Source organism: Pempheris klunzingeri, chromosome 13, assembly GCF_042242105.1.
Source record: "Pempheris klunzingeri isolate RE-2024b chromosome 13, fPemKlu1.hap1, whole genome shotgun sequence".
NCBI classification, from domain to species: Eukaryota; Metazoa; Chordata; class Actinopteri; order Acropomatiformes; family Pempheridae; genus Pempheris; species Pempheris klunzingeri.
Window position 1 is genome coordinate 9,881,020 of NC_092024.1, and position 18,614 is coordinate 9,899,633.

An 18,614-nucleotide genomic window follows, 5' to 3' on the forward strand; every position below is an offset into this window, starting at 1 on the left:
GATTCAGTCCAGACTCCATTTAATAAAACACGTGCAAAGCCCTCTCTTTTCCTGCACCTGAAATACGCCAATCATAAAACCAAAGCTATTCACGCTTTGGCTGTGATTAGAAACAGTGTTGCTGTTGTTGTTGTTGTCGTAATGATGTTGTTGTATTAATATGTATTATACTTTTTTATTATTATTATATTTTTTATTATTATGATTAGGATTATTATTATTATTATTGTTATTATTATTATTAGTGGGCATGCAGTGAATTCCACCCACGATTTCCCTCACCATTATCGCAGTATTATAGAGACAGTGTTTTGTGTGTCATTTAAAAAAATCTGAGGATGCATGCCAGTGCGTTGGCACTTCTCCAAACCACTACTATACATATGGTTTATGGCTGAGAGCAATTAAAATTGTTTTCTGTTTCCCTCCACTAAAGGAAACATATCTACACGTTAAACTTTTATTCTGGCGGCCACATTTTTCACACTATTAACAGACGGTTTTATGGGATAATGTGGAAATTGAACATTCCTCCCCCATCTCATTTTGAAATCATTTAGGTTGGCACACTTATTAAAATGTTCCCATCAGAAGCCTCAACACGAGGGATTCTTTTCATACTTCTCTGAGAGATGTCTTGATTTTTGTTTTTTAAAGCGTTGTAAAAACCCACTTCAAATAACAATCCCTGTGTGAGGGCCTTTACTGATTTTTGATTTTGTAAATTAGTAAAAAAACAGCAGTGTTGAAGCCTTGCTGTGGCTTACCTAGAGAGCCCCACGTATGGACACACACTCACAGGTATGTCATAGAAGCCTGCTGTGCTCTGCATGAAAGGCCTTTTTTGGAGCGAACACAAATCAGATGTGTATGGCAGTAATTACCCCAGATTTTGGCTGGCACGCTGCGGTCATTTAGAAGATTAATCAGTCATAGATAAATAAACAGGCTTTGCTGTCTGAATGTCACTACCCAGCCCTGCACGCCCACAGTGCTGCATAAGGAAACTCTACTCTCTGTCCACTTAAAAAAACTTTATTACGCTTTAATTCAGCAGACAATGTCAGTTACACACTTGTTTTAAGGTTTGCATATTTCTTCCCGACAATCAAAGAGCAAGCCATACCCCATGTGATCAAAACAAACCTTAACAAGCCACCATGATAATCAGTTAAATAAAAAAAGAGACAGTGTTTCCTGTAAGGCGAGTACAATGGAAAAGCAAATTAGATAAAAGAAGTAACAAAGAAGGCAAAAATCTTTATATCCAAAAATTACATAACACAGCTAATTTTTAAAAATGTAATCTGTCATGAACTCATGTTGATTTAAAAAAAAACATATTGAATACATTAGATCTTATGATTAACATAATGCAGTTAGACACGATACGTTTAACTTATTAAATGTTGTAATTGCTGGTTAAATACAGTCATATTTCAGAGAATAGTTTTAACATGACGGCGTGCCCTCAGGCCTCTTATCACTATAGGTAGCCATGAGCTCATTTCTTGTTAGCCAGTTAAGGCTCCCCGCTCAGTTGATACTGCTCTCTGTAGGCACAAGGTAATTATCTGCAGGCACGCAAAGCGCTAGCTGGCTAGCTCGGCCCCCAATGCTGTAAAATGTGTGAGGGACAAGACTGCCCTTCGCCTTGTGTTTTCTTCTGCCATCCACAGTTCATATGACAACCACATCAGCAACAAACGGGTGACATCCTTCTTCCTAAACACTTGCACTCTGCATTCCTGTGTATGATTGAGGGTTTGATTTTGGATCTCTGTGATATATTCCCAGTGAATCATAACTCAATTCTGCAAGTTTTACAGTGAGTCATATGGGGCCTCTGTTGGGAGTCGTCAGCATAGATGACTCCCAGGAGATTACTCCATCTCCGTCTCCATCATCACTGCTCGCCTCATTTGAGTAGTTTTCTTAGTGAAGGTAATCTAGATTAGCCATTTCAGTTCAGGGTAGTCAAGAACACAAGGCACTTTATTGACCAGAGGATCTACTTGACTACATGCAATGAAATGCTGCCCTCTTGTGTCAAAATAATCTCACTTACTTTCCCCATTTAACTTCACGTGACTTGATTTGATTCAAGAGACAATTTCATTTAAAAGAAAACACCAGTTATGCTGGTGTTAACATAGAAGAAAAAAATCAGGATAACACAAAAATTATTTCCATTGTCCATTCCCGGGGGGTGCATTTCAGTTCACGGTGCTGCTACTGGTGACTGTGGTACTTCTCTCCTCTTTTCTAATTTTGCTGGAATTGTAATAGTAGATAAACAGGAAGAAACCTGCGAAAACAGGGTAGACAGAAATGTATACATATAGGAAAGTAAATGAAGACTGGTGAATGTACTGTGTTCATGTACCTTGAAAGGAGTTGAGCATGGTGAATATATAGTAGGAGGGTATGAGCAGGGGTCCGTGGCTGAAGAAGGCAAAAGCCCAGGTGATGCCGAGCAGCAGGAACAGGCCCAGAATGGCGAAAGAGTTTGTCTTGATGGAGTTGGTGTCCCTAGTTCCCCCTGCTGTGTGAGGAAAGATAAGAATCTGCCGCACAGTTATGATGAACATGGTCAAGGTGAAGATGAACACTACAGCATAATAACCAATGTTCACCCCCTGGTGGACAACAGCATCAGAGATCCAGCACCTATAAAATAATGATCCACTCAGTAACACAAATCTCTTTTTGTGAATAAGAAATGAGTTTTGAGGTCAGTAAGAGTTGCTTACATTTTTGCTGAATTCCCATCATCGGTAACAATGGCTATGTAGTCATATTTTCCCAAAGCAAGAAGAGTAATCACCACTACAGCTGGCGTGACTAAAGATAAAGACAATGCATGTTTTTGTTATGCTTATTACTATGATTGTAATGATTCTTTTGTTCAGCTATGTCGGGTTGAGAGCTCTTACCCCATCCTGTGATGCAAATCTTCATCATGTAATGCTTGATGTTAGAGGGGAGCTTCGATAGATTCAAGTACAAGTGCAGAGCCTGGATGAAAAACCAGGTGAAAGTGGCCAACAGAGTGTAGTGCATAAGTGCTGCCATTGTCACACAGGCACCAAAGTTCCCGAGGTTGGCAATGGACTCATTTGTGAGGAAGGACAAGTTCAGGGTTATCATGGCAACAAAGAGGTTGATCAGGATCTTAGTTGCTTGGCCTGCTTTCCTTTTTCTGTGGAGTGAGTTAGTTCTGTGTCAGCGAAAGCCATTAATATACCACATTTGAATTAGAAGCTGCCCAGTGGTCCCTTACCTGATAAGAAAATGCATGAAGAGAGCCACAGCCAGGAAAAACACAGACAGGCCACAGCCGATTGATGTGATGTAGGTCAGCGAATTAAAATCCGAAGTGCTTATGTTTCCAGGTGGAGGTGACTGATTTAGAGAACGATGTGTAAGATGATGTGTGAAATGATAAAAGAAGAATGACATGTAATACCATCATCTTACCAACAGTATTGCAAAAAATGTTAGATGAGAGCACTGGCATGTGATGCTGTCAGCGGTCTCATTCGTCTGACAGCCATCTGTGGTCCAGATCGGTTGTTTTCCTACAATTTCAAGGCAGAAAAGAAGTCTTTTTTCACATTGATGGCTGCAGGAGATGTGACAGCGCAAGTCCTGCTGTCACATAATGGACTTTTGACTGAGCTTTAAAGTAGTGAAAGAAGATTGTTGAAGTACCTTTGCCATCCCATGACCTACAAGAAGCTGCCTTTCCAGTCTATATTCGAGTGAAAAAGAAAAATCAGTACACTCAGTCTTTCCATCACCAATTATTATTAACCTATTAACATCTTTTAGCTGTCATGTCTTTTACCTTGTTCACGTTCCTGTAACAAATGTCTATGGTATCGGACAGATGGGATATTTCAGCTCCCATTTCAATTCCAAATACCTCATTGTTGAGAAAAGAGCTGCTGGGATCGTCCTGTTGAAAGTTTAGTACTGTTCACAGTCATGATACAGGCTCTGGATGCAATTATGTAATCATTATGTTTGTGTTAACGTTCTCACTCTTACCTGATACATTTCTGGGAAAAGCAGAACTCCAGCAAACGAACCATTTCTTTTTAGTGCCAAGTCACTGGCCTCTTCGGGGATTTCCACCAACCTGTCCGTCACCGCAGCAGTGCTATTTTTAAGCATCTACACAAACAAACAAACTAACTAACTAACTAACTAACTAACTAAATTAATAAATAAATAAACAAACAAATAAATAAATGCATACAAAGATATCACCACTTGTAACACCAATGCTGATTTTGGTAGGATTTTTGGGGGGGAGTTTAGTGATCAACCCTATAACATTGCCAATCCTTAAGACTTTTGCGCTGGAACTTTCCATATTTTCCACCATGGAGGAGAGGTTATTCATGATAATTCTATAATGGAAACACAAATAATTTATTATTTACAGAAAACTGCATTCATCATCACCACAACTCCCAAGTCCAATAGCGTAACATGTCGTTGCTGAATTACTGCCATCAAGAAGGGAGACACCTACACTGCATGTTCTAGGCTGATGCTGGAACCATCACTTCCCTCCAAGGGCGGTGCAGATGAAGATGTAGTAGAAACATTCCTTTGCGGCTTACCGGGCACACAATGTACAGTTTCATTCACATAAAAGGTTATGTTATAGTCTGTCTCTGCGAAACCTGCATATCAGAACACATGTGCACACACATACATACACAAACAGAATCATTTGATGTCCCCTGCCATGCTCTTTGGCTTTATTGTTAAAACGATCACTGAGATATGTTTGAAGTAATATGATCGAATAGAAAAATAAATGATAATACCTTTGCAAGCTCCTTCATCATTGTGTGATATATCTCTGCAGGGGCAGTTTTGGCTCAGTCTCAAATTCCTTTTACCTTAAACCAATTAAAAATGGTACGTTGTTAGACATGAGCCTTGTGCTTCAGCTGCTGTTAAATGTGTGGCTGATATGAAAAGTGAAGGCTGTGGTGGTTTCTGTTGTTTTACCTGCTTCCTTCAAGCAGTTGTGAATATTCAAAAGGAAACCTGCAACAAAATGAAATGTGTATACGATCATTGGTTAAAAGAGGAAACGTGGAAACTTTTAGTGTCACTTTTTTGTTAAAGTAAACATTTTGACCAATAGAGGGCAATCTCTCCCTGCTTTTATGTACAAATGTGTACTCTGTGTGAGCAGCCTTCACTTGCAAAAAGGTTTCATTTTGCTGGAGCGGCTCTCAGTTGTACAACGAATGCCAAGAGTTAAGCAGTGACATAACTAGATTAAGTCTTTCTCTATATCTCCACCCTCTATATCTTCTCCTTTTCTCTTTCTATTGTCAGCCATACCTGTTTTTTTCTTGTAGAACATCGACGGCATACATGTGTATTCAATTGTTGGCACTGAAATCACTACAATATCTTGTTTGGATAGAATCTCTTTATTCAGAATTAGGCTGCGTGCATTTTCGCTTCCCGTTATGTTAAAGTTGCAGTCAAACTCTTCTTTCTGACAACAATCTAAAAACACAAAACACAATTACACTCACATGCATCAAATAAATATTTCCAGTGGTTCTCAAATCTGAAAAAACCTAAAAAACGATTAGGAACTGTACCTGCATTACTTTTCTGGAGACTGAAACAGAGTTTAGTTCCATTGGCCTCGCGATAGACAACGTCTGAAATGTGATGTGAAATCACTATTTGTCATTTATTTATCATGTTGATTTTCTTTTAAATTTTCAGTTGAAGACAGTTATTTTTCAGCAGCGTTACCAAGCTTACCTGTAGGATACATGTTAACATCTGCATTCTTGGTGCTGACAAACAGTACATTTTTTTGTGTACAGTCATTTATGTCTGTGAGAAAGAAATTACAAAATGACAAACATAGCATTTAGTATGTTACAATCTACAACATGTAGAAGAAATGCTAAATTGCGTTGAGAAATACAGATTTATTTCAGGTTTGATTTTGCTAAACTTACTCACCTGAGCTCTTACATGTGCTGCTCTTGATGAATATCCCACAGAACAGGATTACTGTCTCCACTACTAACATCCAGCGACGCTCTCCACCCAGTGGGACCATTATCCTGTGGGAGTAGGGACAGCATTCAGTTGATTATCTGACCATGATCTAAAGATGCATATATCTTTATGTATCTAACCCTGCAGCAGTTTCCATTACCTGAGTGAGGCACTTTTCTCTCCACACTTATTCGCTGCTCACCCTTCAGTCATATAACCCTGATGTTCTTCCTGTCTGATTTACCTTGCAAATTAAGTTAGTCCTCTTTTCTTGAACAAGAGGGAACTGTACCTGTGGTTCTCAGCACAGGTGCTGCTCACACCAACGTCTATCCGCATTATTTTCTGTACATTTGTTTGTTTGGGTTTGCAGATAAACTTAGTAAGATAAATTTAGTTTATATCATTATTTTTCTTTATCATAAATAGGCCCACACCAAACAGCTTATATTCAGATGACCGAGTTGACAGAAATAAGAAATAAGTGTTCCAACTGAGCATTGGGCACGTGTGCTATGGCCTTTCTCTCTTGTAGGCCTTCTCTTTTCCTCTGATGAAGATGTTTTGCTTTTCAGAACAAATTCAAGAAGTGCTAAGTCAAAGGAAACTGGACTTGGTGTAGATTTATTGAAGACAGTGAAGGCAGTCTCTCATCTGAATGCCACATTTCACAGTTTAATTAGAAAGTCTGTAAGTAAACAGTTAATTCATTCATTCATCTTTAGCATGCTCTGTGTACATACATACATATATATACACACACACACACACACACACATACTGTACATATAGTTATATATACACATAAAAGATTCGACAAATACCGAAAGTTAAGAAACAGCACTGAGGTAAAAGTGAGGCTACAGAGAAGATTGAAAACAGGATCCTATGTTTGCCTACCTGACATCCCAGGTAAGGAGTTCAACAGCTGAGGGGCCTGAACAGCAAAGACCCCGCTTTAGTGACAAGCTGATGATAATTAAGACACTTAGAACTTATCTGGTACAACCAGTAATACAAGATGATGTCGTGGGTTTGAATATTTGAAGGTAAATCAAGGTATCAGGATCAAATTATTAATATATTTACAACACAGGGTTTCACAATGAAACTGAGTTGTAGCCCCTTCGTGCTACATACACATGAATGCATATAAATATAGAACATAGAGACAAATGTTTACCTTCAGAATAGTATAAAATGAAATTAGAATAAAATAAAACAATTGAAGTGGTTACTTATATACTTTATATATGTGTGATAGACTTAGACTTAGACTTTTCTTTATTTGATCCCCCATAGGGGGAAATTCTCATGTTACAGCAGCAACAATAGAACAGGGAGAGTGAAAAGAAGCAATAGTAAAAGAAAAAATAGCAATAGCAAAATAAATATAAATATAAATATATGGCTGTGATGAAATAAATATTTACACTATGGGATATTTACACTTTGGTTCAGAAATGTACAGGTATGGACAGGAATGAGGAATGGAATGACATGGATGGAAAACAGTGTATTAACATCAGCCAGTGATGCTGGTGTTTAAGAGTCTGATGGCTGATGGGAGAAATGACCTGCATATAAAGGGTGTTGAATATTCCACAATTGAAGCTGAGGGAAAGTTTCGTGTAAGGGCCGTCAGTAAAACAAATAAAATGTGCACTTTTTGACGCCGATGCTCATTAATGCAAATCCTGTTTATGCTTTCGCACAGTACAAGGATTGGCTTGTATACTGTAGGCTTCTATGATGTAAATGAGATAAACAAATGACTTTCACATCCCATTTGGCTGGAAAAGTAAGCAATAAAGTAGTTTTGTATTTTAAGGCTGATATCAACACACAGCTGATGTTAAATAACAGTGATCCCTTCTGTTTTTGAATAACTTCAGAGTTTGGTGTTTGCAAAAATGTGTTGATGCTGCCCCCTAGTGAAAACTTTCTTTCATTTTCATATTTAATACAGTCTTAAATACTTTAAGCCTCTCTTGTTTTGATGATTTATGGCTGAACACATTTTAGCCTTAAACCCATTTGCAGGATCTTCCATAATGATGCCAACTGACTGATAAAGAAAAAAGCAACCCTAAAACATGAGAGACCAGCACAAATAGCCCTGTAGATAAACAACACTGCAACTGACCATAAATTGACGGATGACAGAGCCTTTAGAGGAACAACTCGAGCTCCTCTGTGGTTGTTAACGGGTTGGTAATGTTGTTACAGCCAGCCTGCTAGCCTGCTAAGGCAATTACCGCCCCACCAGCAGCACTAAACACATTTAAGACCTGATCGCAGTCTGGATAGGCCTGGTTGGGTTCATTGATGGAGTTTTTATTGACAGTTTGGAGTTAACTCAACGTATTGAACCATGTGGTCAGTCTGGTGATGTCATTGTTATCCTCATTAATGTCGGTGTGGCCATTAGTTTGCTGTCAACACTGCATAATGTGGACAGGTGAGGAGGCAAACTCCATTAAACCATCATTTGCTTAATTTGTCATGTGAAAGTATTGTGCAGAGCGATAAGCCATTGACTTAATGATGCTTGTAGCATGTGTTTTAAGTGATTTGTAAATTGCTTTTGGTTCTGCGAGCGCTCATCAATAAGTAAAGCAGTGCTGGCTGGTGTGAGGTCAAAGATAATTAAGGCTGTTTCTTAGCTCTGCACTGCAGGCTCTTCACTGTGCTGTTGTTGTTTTCAGGAGCAGGTTTCTTTGTGGTTTGTTGCACGATGCTGTGGGGATAGAGCCAGGAGCTCATTGCCGTATGGCAGATGAATATTTGATGGCCCTTAATGGAGCCTTCACCCTCATGCTGTAGCTCTGTTTTTCCCACCATGCACAGCAGAGGACTGCGATGGAGCTGTGTGGTCGACGTCCATTTTGGTGCTTCCCTGGTGAATTTGGTTGCCTGTCAACAGCTGCCAGTGATTTCATCATACCAGTTGGGGGGGTGTCATGTAAAACGTGTTATAAACATACCTAAAATTTGTGTTAACTTGTTAGCTAACTAATTATGTTCATCTATTGATCTTTGTTAATACAGCTGAAGGGCTTAGAGCAGCGATTCAACCTGTTTAAAGTGGGTTTTAAAAATGTGTGCTTTTGTTTGAACATAATTGAGGGTTTGTGTTATTCGCACCATGTGAAACCAAATTATTGTATTATATGTGATAGGCAACCCCGGTTCGAGCTATTTCAATGTGTAGCCTCATCAGTGAGGAGCGCAGAAAGGACAGGCTGAGCAGGCCTTAGAGGGTGGTTTGGCAGACTGTGCACTCAGTTCAAAGGCTGGTTGCCGTTGCACATATGCACCCACTGACTGTGCCAAGTTAGTGAATGTTATCAGTATGATTTATGCGCTTATCCACAGGTTGAGGGTTCCTGTACAGCTTTGTGCACCCTAAGCGAAATCTGACCAGGGAATGTGGATAGTCTAGAAGGTACCCTTATCTGCCAGGCGCCTCCAGAGCCGACAGATCAGCGGATGGATTATGCTGTTGGTGTCGGAGAGAACACAGCAAATTCGTTTGCGCCAGATTCGGCCTGCTTCCAGAGCCTGTTTTCAAGACTCCTTTTTCCTGACTTCCTAACATAGATAGAACCACTGACACTGAGTTTTTATTAACACGTGGAGGAAGACTCCAGTCTTTATCTGGCCATGTGGCTGGAGAGTTTTTCTCGACAGGGGCTAGCTAGGGAGCCTACCAGGCCGACAGCTGGTAGCGATGCTGCAGCTCCATAGCAAAGCACAGTGGACCAAATCCACACCCCTGTGCACACATCTGTCACGTGCAGCAATATCCCTCACCCTGCGTCCTGTGCATGAACTTGTCATCATTAAGGTCAGCAGATCACCTGCCATCTATAACAGAGGGACAGCCTCATATTACACATCATCCCGTATACATCAGGATATGTGCGTCAATATTTATGTCCACTGGCCATAAAACATTACCGGCATCGGTCCTGGTGAGGAGATTAAGATCTGAACTTGGGAGCGATATGACCCAGCCTGTCGTTCCAATTAGAAAAGTGACAGTGAGGCAGAGCAGCTATGCATTCGCTTGGTGACCTCATCCTCTATACAGCACAATCCATAACTATCTGACAGAGAGCTCCCTCCCACTAATGTTTCACTATTGGCCTGTTGATGTAAATGGATCTCACAATCAAAGTGTTTGGGAGTCTTATGAGTTTCAGATGAAGGGTGTGAGGAAAAGGAGGAGCGGGCTCAGCCTTGTGCTGGAATGTGGGATGTTAGCGGTTATGTGTATGTGATCAAGACACCTGTTTATGCTGTCTTTGCATGTTTGAGCCTGTACACACACACACACACACACACACACAATCACAGCTGCCCCTTACAGTACACAGCTATTTCTGAGCTGCTCAGTCAGCCATGGCATGGTGGGACAGGGGGGTCAACGGTGCACTTTCTCCTTTGGTCAATAACACATACTCACACTCATAGGCGTGTACAGAAAGCACACATCAAAGCTAATCCTTTTTGTGGTGTCTTTAAACGTGTAGTACAGTGTTGGTGAGAGTCCATGACTCTTTGTTCACCTCATAGACTGTGCCTGTCACCATGACTGATGAGGTGGAGTGCTGAGCTCACTGATTGCTTTACAGCGTCAGTGTAAAACCCGATCGGCATGCGGCTAAAATATTTCAGATATAAATCAGTTTAATGCGGCACGGCTCGCTCTTCGGTTACCTAAATGTAACCACAGCAGCGGCCTTGGGTGTCCACACAATTGTTTCGTGTCAGATAGAGCATGAGGACAAAATATGGAGTAAACATAATTTATGAACTGTGGTGATTCTGAATAATGAAAGAAAAAAAAAGACAAGCGGTCGAATTTCTCACATTAATTTTTCATCACTTCTCTTTTACAAGGTCACAGGTGGCACCCTACACTGGCCAGCACTGTGCCTCCCCAGACCTCCACCACCCAACCAAACAAACAAACAAAAACATGGACAGAAGAACACTGCAACCGTCCGAAGCGGAACATCTTTGAAGTTGCATTCGTCACAATCTTAGAATTACAGTAGTCTCACTCAAGGTCACCTTTGCCAGTGGAGGGACTTTAGTGATTTCAAATGTTTAGTACTTTTAGCTGCAGTGCTGGTTATGACAATAAGCAAAATCTAAGAATAGAAGTCATATTTGTTCCATCCAGTTTACAGGAGTTGCACCAGATGAGATTACTGCATCATTGCATCAACACTTAGTATCTTGCCATGCTGACTTTGACATCTGCCTAGATTTGAACACATTCATAAACCTTTCTCCTCCTTCACCAACCCACCAGATTTTCAAGCATACTATGACATCACCGGTCTGCAGCTCGTCCCCGAGACACCTCGCCATGACATCAGCGTCTGCACCCAGCCGGGGGGTGTCTCTTACCTTCACATGAACCAAATAACTTACCTCTTCTTGCCGGCCAGCGACTCCAGTACAGTAATCTTACCCTGGACCTCTACGCCGGCCAGTCAGAGGGGGATAAGGTGGAGCGGCGAGGCGATGTGGCGACACTGGAGCAAGGTGAAGAGTGAGAGGAAGTGAGGAGTAAAGCGGAGGGAGGAAGGAGGCGGCGGTCTGCTAATCTCCTTTCAGGTGTTGGGTGTGGAGGCCACACTGAGGTGTGAAGGGCCTGGGAGGGTGCCAGAGGGGCCAAGATTACAAACCTTGGATATCACAATAGAGGTGTGAACTAGGAGATGAGTGTCAGAGCGGTGTGAAAAAGAGAGGAATAAAGGGAAGGCAATGTGGGAGTGCAGGTAATGATGCTGTGAGTGGTGAGAAAGACTAACATATTGGCTGAAAGACAGTTTACTTAAATATTTGGAATGGTTAAGACGTGAACTTATTGTTAGTTGAAGTTTCACCTTTTTTCTGAAAAATATCTATTTGAGATTAAATTTTAAGATTTATGTGAAAAAAAGACGTCGAATGAAAACTGAATACCACCCCATTTTAATCTTCAGAATCTCATTGCAGTTATTCACTTGTTCAAGTATACTTGACCACATCCCTTCATTCTGTCTCTGAAATACCTTCTAGGTAAGTCAGAGGAGCAAATAAATACAGGAATGATCTCACTGTGGGAAACGCCTACAGATCCACTTTCATCATGAACTGATGATTTCATCAGAGAGCGGTCGAGTTACATATGTGTGGCATATACAAGATACTTCAAGGCAGTTTGAATGGAATTATTCCTAATGGTTCTGTGCTTCCTTACAAATCATTACATATACACTACTCACAAAAAGTTAGGGATATTCGGCTTCCAGGTGAAATTTCAGGATGAACCTAAAATGCATTCTAACCTTTCCAGGTGAACTTAATGTGACCTTCTCTAAACTTTTGAATGCACATGTCCAACTGTTCAGTGTTTCAGTACTTTTTGCACAAGTTGCTGTTCTCTAACAAGAAGCTTAACAGCAAAATTCACAACAGGTTTGATCCATGAATCGACCAATACATTTCCTGCTTCAGTTAGAATTGGTATTTAAACAGTCCTCCTCATCGTGCTGTTCACATTCTGACATCATGAGACCAAGACGACACCTAACAGTTGATCAACAGCACCTCAACACTGGAGGCTTCAAACAGGAAGTCCTCAGACGGAGGTGTTCACTGAGCTTAGAGGGTCACAGAGTGTCATCAGGAGGTTGTAACAGTGATACAGAGACTGGAAGAGTCACAGAAAGGAGAGGAGTGGACGTCCTTTGGCCACATCCCAATTTATTGAGACACTGAAAATTTTTTTGTTGTGGTATACCTACCACTATTGTTAGCTTTTCTTCAAATAAATTGTTTAAGATTTAGAAGAAATTACCATTGCATGCTTCTACTTAAATGCCCTACTTCCATGATATAATATCACTGTAGCATTCACTTTTTACATTTTCCATATATTTCACCTGAAAGTCGAATATCCCTAACTTTTTGTGAGTAGTGTATATCAGTACATATATATATATAAAACATAAACATATTGTGTGACTGTTGTGTTCAGACTGGCAATACTGACTCGCTGCAGCTTGATAACATGAATTTATAGTGTTTTAACTTACTTTTTAAAATGGCAGACACAGCTATAACTGAAGGAAACTGTAATTAGCTGTGACATAAACTCAAAGAAAAGCAGCAACAATGGCTGAATTGAATGAGTAGTTGCATTTATCATCTCCTGAGTCAGTCGAGTGGGTTGAAACAAGCGCTGCAAAGCAGACTGAGCCTCTATACCATAATTATGAAGAGTTGAATGTTAGCACAGGGAAGTAAATGAAACATTTCTCATCATGATTATGAACTGTCTTGGAATTACATCAGTTCATCTGTCCACATGCAAATCTAAAACACAATGTGATATAACACAATTTATTCAGTAAAATATGTCCATGAACACATGCCAGATTATTGTTGCCAACTTCCACTATAAATCCGGACATTCATTACATATGTATAATGACTTTCCTACAGAGTTTTTACTCTATATGTAAATGCAATGCCCATATTCATTTTATGAGCCTCAACATGATAAATTATACTTTTTTTCTTTTTTTTTTGATCGGCCTGCTGTTGCATGGGTTACATCTTGTCAAAATGTCTTGGTGTTTCCATTATTTGGATTTAATTGAGGAGATGATGGAAAGGAATCCTTTAGGCCCCCCGGGGTCACTGTAAAGAGGCTTTCTCTGGCTGCTGCCCTGATGTGGAGCACATAAATAGGCACCCAGATTGACCTCAGAGGGGTCTCTTTGTTGAAGGCAATGTGATCATTCCTGGGCTGTCCTAAGCTGCAGGTGGACAGGAGCTCCCTGCTGAGCGCTGGAGAGTCCCATAGTCAGCACATTAGCCTGTCAAAAGGAGCAGATAAGGCAACCAGGGAAGACTCCACAGGGAGGCCTCCGCACCCCCACTGAGTCACTGGTCCTCTAACCGCTACGTTTTACAGCTGTAAACATTTATGATTGTTTTACCAACTAATATAGGCTTAAGTATGTTGGATTTCATGAATCCCACAGGATTCATTAATACATTAATGTATAGTTACAGGATTTGCGAGGCCTCTGGGATTCACTTTACTTGTCGTTGCTTGTACGTTCTGGCACTTGTCAAAGCTTGTTAGTTTTAATTAATGCATTCTCGTACCTATATTTACAGTAGCTCTGTATTATGTATAATGTATAGTTAATCTCCCCAGGAAATTCAAATTATTATTCAAAGGATAAGGTCAAGGAGTTCAGTGAGCAGTCTTCAGGGAAGTAATGAGGAAAACAAAACAGCGGTGTATTTAGAGATTCATTTCTCTGACTAGTTGGATAGAAATAAACAAACATGACCCTCCATCGAGTTTGCACACACTGCGCCAGCAGAGGTAGGGGGTATGAGGACTGAGGTGGGAGTAGAGAGAAAACTTCACAGCACATTTGTCTGGACTGAGAAATCAATAAAACTGCTTTCATGTGAACTTCATGGGAAAGAACAACCCAGAAACACTCACATAGGTTCATTAGTGATTATACTTGCTTGAGACTACAAGTAGTTGCCTATGGGCAAAGTGAAAAGGGCAAAAATTCACTGGAGCAAGATGTTTTTATTGCAAAGCCTATTGGCACTATACAGTACATTTCTTTGCCACGTGGGACTGCCAACATAAAATATGCATGTTAATCCATATGTGGCATCTTTTGCCATGAATATTTAACATTCCAGCCACATTGGGGGATTTAACATGAGGCTATACATTGTCTAATAACAATGGAGAGGGCCTAAGTGCAGGAATCTCTCTTTTTCCTCGATTATACCAGGCATTGCAATCAATAAATCATAGCTTCTGACAAGCTGAATCAAAAGACATGAATTTTAAAAGTCAGCTCAGCTGAAACCAGAAAAACTTTGTTGGCCACCTGAATCAAAACATGAAAGAACAAAACAACTATGCTGGGAATGGGGGTTAGATATTGATCGAGAGCCACAGAGAGGTGTGGAAAGTTCACGTGCATGTGAGTATGGATCTGTGCATCCATAGTTTGGTGGGACAGATGCCGGGGTTATGTGGAGGTGAAGGTTACAGGTTCAATCTCTCACCAGCTGTGGAACGGTGTTGTCTGAAGGTTACGAGAAGGTTACATTTTTTGTTGATGCAAGAATGCATCCATAGAATCTGGGTTTCTTGTTTAAGCATCATTGCCTACATGCTCCACAAGCTTTTGTTTTGCATGAGAAGTGGCTTCATAAAAGTAGTAATTTTAAAAGGACTTGAATACCTTGAGGATGTTATTTGTGAAAGATATGGATTTTGTTTGATTTTCATTATCTAAATTCTCTCCCACTTGAAAGGGGACCCTTCCCCTCCATTAATAATTGACATCTTATTACTTATCCCCCTCATCGTGGCAGGCGCGAGCTTTGATGTGAGCCGTGTTCTTTTATCAGCACAGTGCTACGTATCGATCGCTGGGCAGATAGGAGCACTATCAAAGGGATTCCTCGTGGGGCAGTCAACACCCGGTCACCTCATACTCCTGGAATGTGGTCCAGCTCTCTCCCGCTTTCACATCTCTTCGCATCCTTCTACTTCTTGTATGGCTCATCCTGTCTGAGCCTCGCTTATCTGGGTTAAATATTCACAAAGAATAACAAAGCTGTTGAAATGACATCATCTGAAGTGGAGGGAGAGGATGTGTTCAGTAGGAGGGCAAATTTCCAAAAGGGGGGTTCTACCGAAAGAGCCTGTTCGGTCTCATGTTGTGGCTGAACATCATAATGGGTGGTGATCTCATTCATAAAGCTCATTATGGTTCACTGGAGATGCTTATCGTCAGCTGTGTAACAAACAACTGCTGACAGTATGTAAATAGTTTAAATTACAGTAGGTTGTGGTGCATCAGACAAATATGGTATTTCCCTAGTTAAGTGAAAACAATGTGAAAATAATATTCTATTGGGGCGCTTTTGGATCTGCTTGTTGTCGTACCACAACAACCAACCAAAACAGTAATCAGGAAACAAAGCCCATTAGTCACACGTGAGCAGAGGGAAAAGTATTCAAGAGTGTTGTGAGAATGATAAACACCATCCCGCTGCACGTGAGATGGATTATAATTTCAGGAGATTTATGTAATCCATCCATATTAGCAAACACAGACCTCCTTTGTTTCTTCTATCTAGACACTCTCCCATCTAAATACATTTCATACATTGACGTCCCATATGTTGCTGCTTCATAGGCTGGGCATTGATTGTTACATGACACTCGGAGACCAATCATCAAAAGCACTCACAATAAAACACAGAGAGCGGTCATAATGAGCATATCCTATTTAACTGAGCAGAAAATACATAGTCCATTTTCACTGGTGAACACTTAGAGACCATTAGCAGTAGTAGTGTAAAAGCCAGGCGTCTTTCCATCATCAATATCCCATAAGTGGGCCGCTGCCTGGTGAAATTCTCCCAGGCTGCCGGTGCTGCCGTTGTTGATGACATGTCCAGGCTGACTGACAGCACTTTTGTTTTCCGCGGATTAGGCAATCTGACTTCATCACAGGCCATGAGGGGGTTCACGTAACGCTGCCTGGAGGTCACTTCACCCATGTGACCCCCCACTGTCTACTGGCTGCCCCGATGACAGGCTGTGCGGCCTCCAGACCGAGACTAGACAGTGGACGTAGTGACCCCACCCCACTCCAGCACACACAGGTATACACACACACACACACACACACACACACACACACACACACACACACACACACACACACACACACACACACACACACACACACACACACACACACACACACACACACACACACACACAGTCTTGACACACTCTCAGACCAGAGTATAAATTATTGATGGACTATACATTAAGGAGCATTCATGGGCTGATACATGATGTTTCCCCACAGCTAATATTTCAGCAGACTGTGTATCAGATCAGGATTGAATGATTGATTTTCTATCAGGCTGCTTTTCTTGAATAAATAATTCAGGTCATAGCTTGTGACACCTTCAGCATATTCCGTTGCATGCTTTTCATCACAAGGTTCAGTTTTTTCTTAAAATGTTATTACAAAATAACATTACTAAATGAAATGAAATGAATCAAAGGTTGGATCAGATGAAAGGGGACTCTATCTTTATCAATGCTTAATGTATTTTTGTCATAATACTTGTAAATGACAGTTGTGTATTTCTGGATTCATTTGAATGTACGCGTATCTTTGAGGATGCTTCGGGGAGTTTTAATGTGTACGTGCCTGTTGATGACTTTCTCTCTTGGCCTCCAGTCTGTGATGAGACATGAGAGACGGCAGTGTCTGAGGCCACACGCTGATTACTTGTCCCCACACGGGGTCAAATGACTCTTAAATGTTTTGTTTACACTTCTACAACCAGGCTCTGAACCAAGAATAGTGAAGCCTAAAGATTGCAAAAAAAAAAATAGCTGTTCGTTAACTACTGATCGTCCACATTTTCTGTGGTCACGTGGTCAGCGTGTCATACAGTGTCACAAGGAGGGAATATGCAACTCCACAGATATGTAACTGATATACAAAAAACACAGATATTCTTGTAAAACATGACATCTGTGAAAATATGTCTATATTTATATATATTCACAAGACGTTTCATCAAATACCTAAAATACCTAAAAGTGCTAATTATTGCTAATCATTGTTACTTTATATTTTCAAACCTTTATTTATGGTCTGTGGTTGCAGTGTTGAGCCGGCCTGCTGTTTGTTTGTGGGTGTATGATAATTAGTATACACTAATTATATGCTATCTTAATTTACACCCCCAGATTTATAAAATCATGAAGGGAGAAATCAGCCACGAGGGACTAGATTTATTTGTTGTTTCACGGCTTGAAGAAAGAGGATATTGCAGTGTTTTTTGTTTAATAGCTCCTGCATCATTCAGGAGCGTCTAAAGTTTCAGCTGGCTGGAGTCCTAGAGCTGGACGAGCAAGTGCTGGATAATTATCCGCACCAGTGTTAAGTACAAATTGCAGCGACTGGCTCTTGAAAGGACTTGCTGAAGCACATCAGATACAGTAACTCTCCAGCTGGCTGCTAAATCTCGATGTTGGCCTTTTGCTCGTACAAATAGAAGCACAGAGAGAACACACAAACACACACATACAGCCAAATCAAAAGAAACACTTGACACTGATAACTTATCATAAAAAACAGTCTCCGTTACACGACAAGTGAAGAGCATGACTTGGTGTATATTGTTTCACCTGCATGACAATAACAAGGGCAGGTGGCCTGAGGAGACCAAAGTCATATTTGATGTCCAACATGAGACTTCTTACACCTGAAGAGTGTGACATCACGATGACTCTAAGCTGATAACCCAGCAACAAACCAGCGGTTGTTGTGAGGATAAAGGATTAACCTCCGTTTGCTTTTGCTGCTCTTTGAACCAGAAAAGGCTGAAAAGAAAAGGATCTCACATGAAAGGACCAACTTGCTGAGAAAGCACAGAATTGGGGCGCTGCCTCTCATCAA

The 18,614-nt window shown here is 40.7% G+C and overlaps 1 protein-coding gene and 1 long non-coding RNA gene across 2 annotated transcripts; both read right to left on the bottom strand.

The window, feature by feature from the left end:
- Positions 1-1,019: 1,019 nt before the first annotated feature.
- On the bottom strand, positions 1,020-4,651 carry LOC139212117 (adhesion G-protein coupled receptor G2-like). Its single transcript, XM_070842586.1, has 11 exons — positions 4,544-4,651; positions 4,265-4,418; positions 4,054-4,179; positions 3,851-3,961; positions 3,715-3,754; positions 3,481-3,581; positions 3,284-3,405; positions 2,937-3,202; positions 2,754-2,844; positions 2,387-2,670; positions 1,020-2,308 (listed from the first exon to the last, which is right to left on the bottom strand). The coding sequence occupies exons 2-11, from the start codon at positions 4,409-4,411 to the stop codon at positions 2,217-2,219; spliced, it is 1,380 nt and encodes a 459-aa protein (XP_070698687.1). The 5' UTR covers positions 4,412-4,418; positions 4,544-4,651; the 3' UTR covers positions 1,020-2,216.
- Positions 4,652-5,650: 999 nt separating this feature from the next.
- LOC139211481 (uncharacterized) lies at positions 5,651-6,133 on the bottom strand. Its single transcript, XR_011585284.1, has 3 exons — positions 6,019-6,133; positions 5,812-5,886; positions 5,651-5,705 (listed from the first exon to the last, which is right to left on the bottom strand). It is a non-coding gene; the product is annotated as an uncharacterized lncRNA (long non-coding RNA).
- Between the last annotated feature and the right edge of the window lie 12,481 nt (positions 6,134-18,614).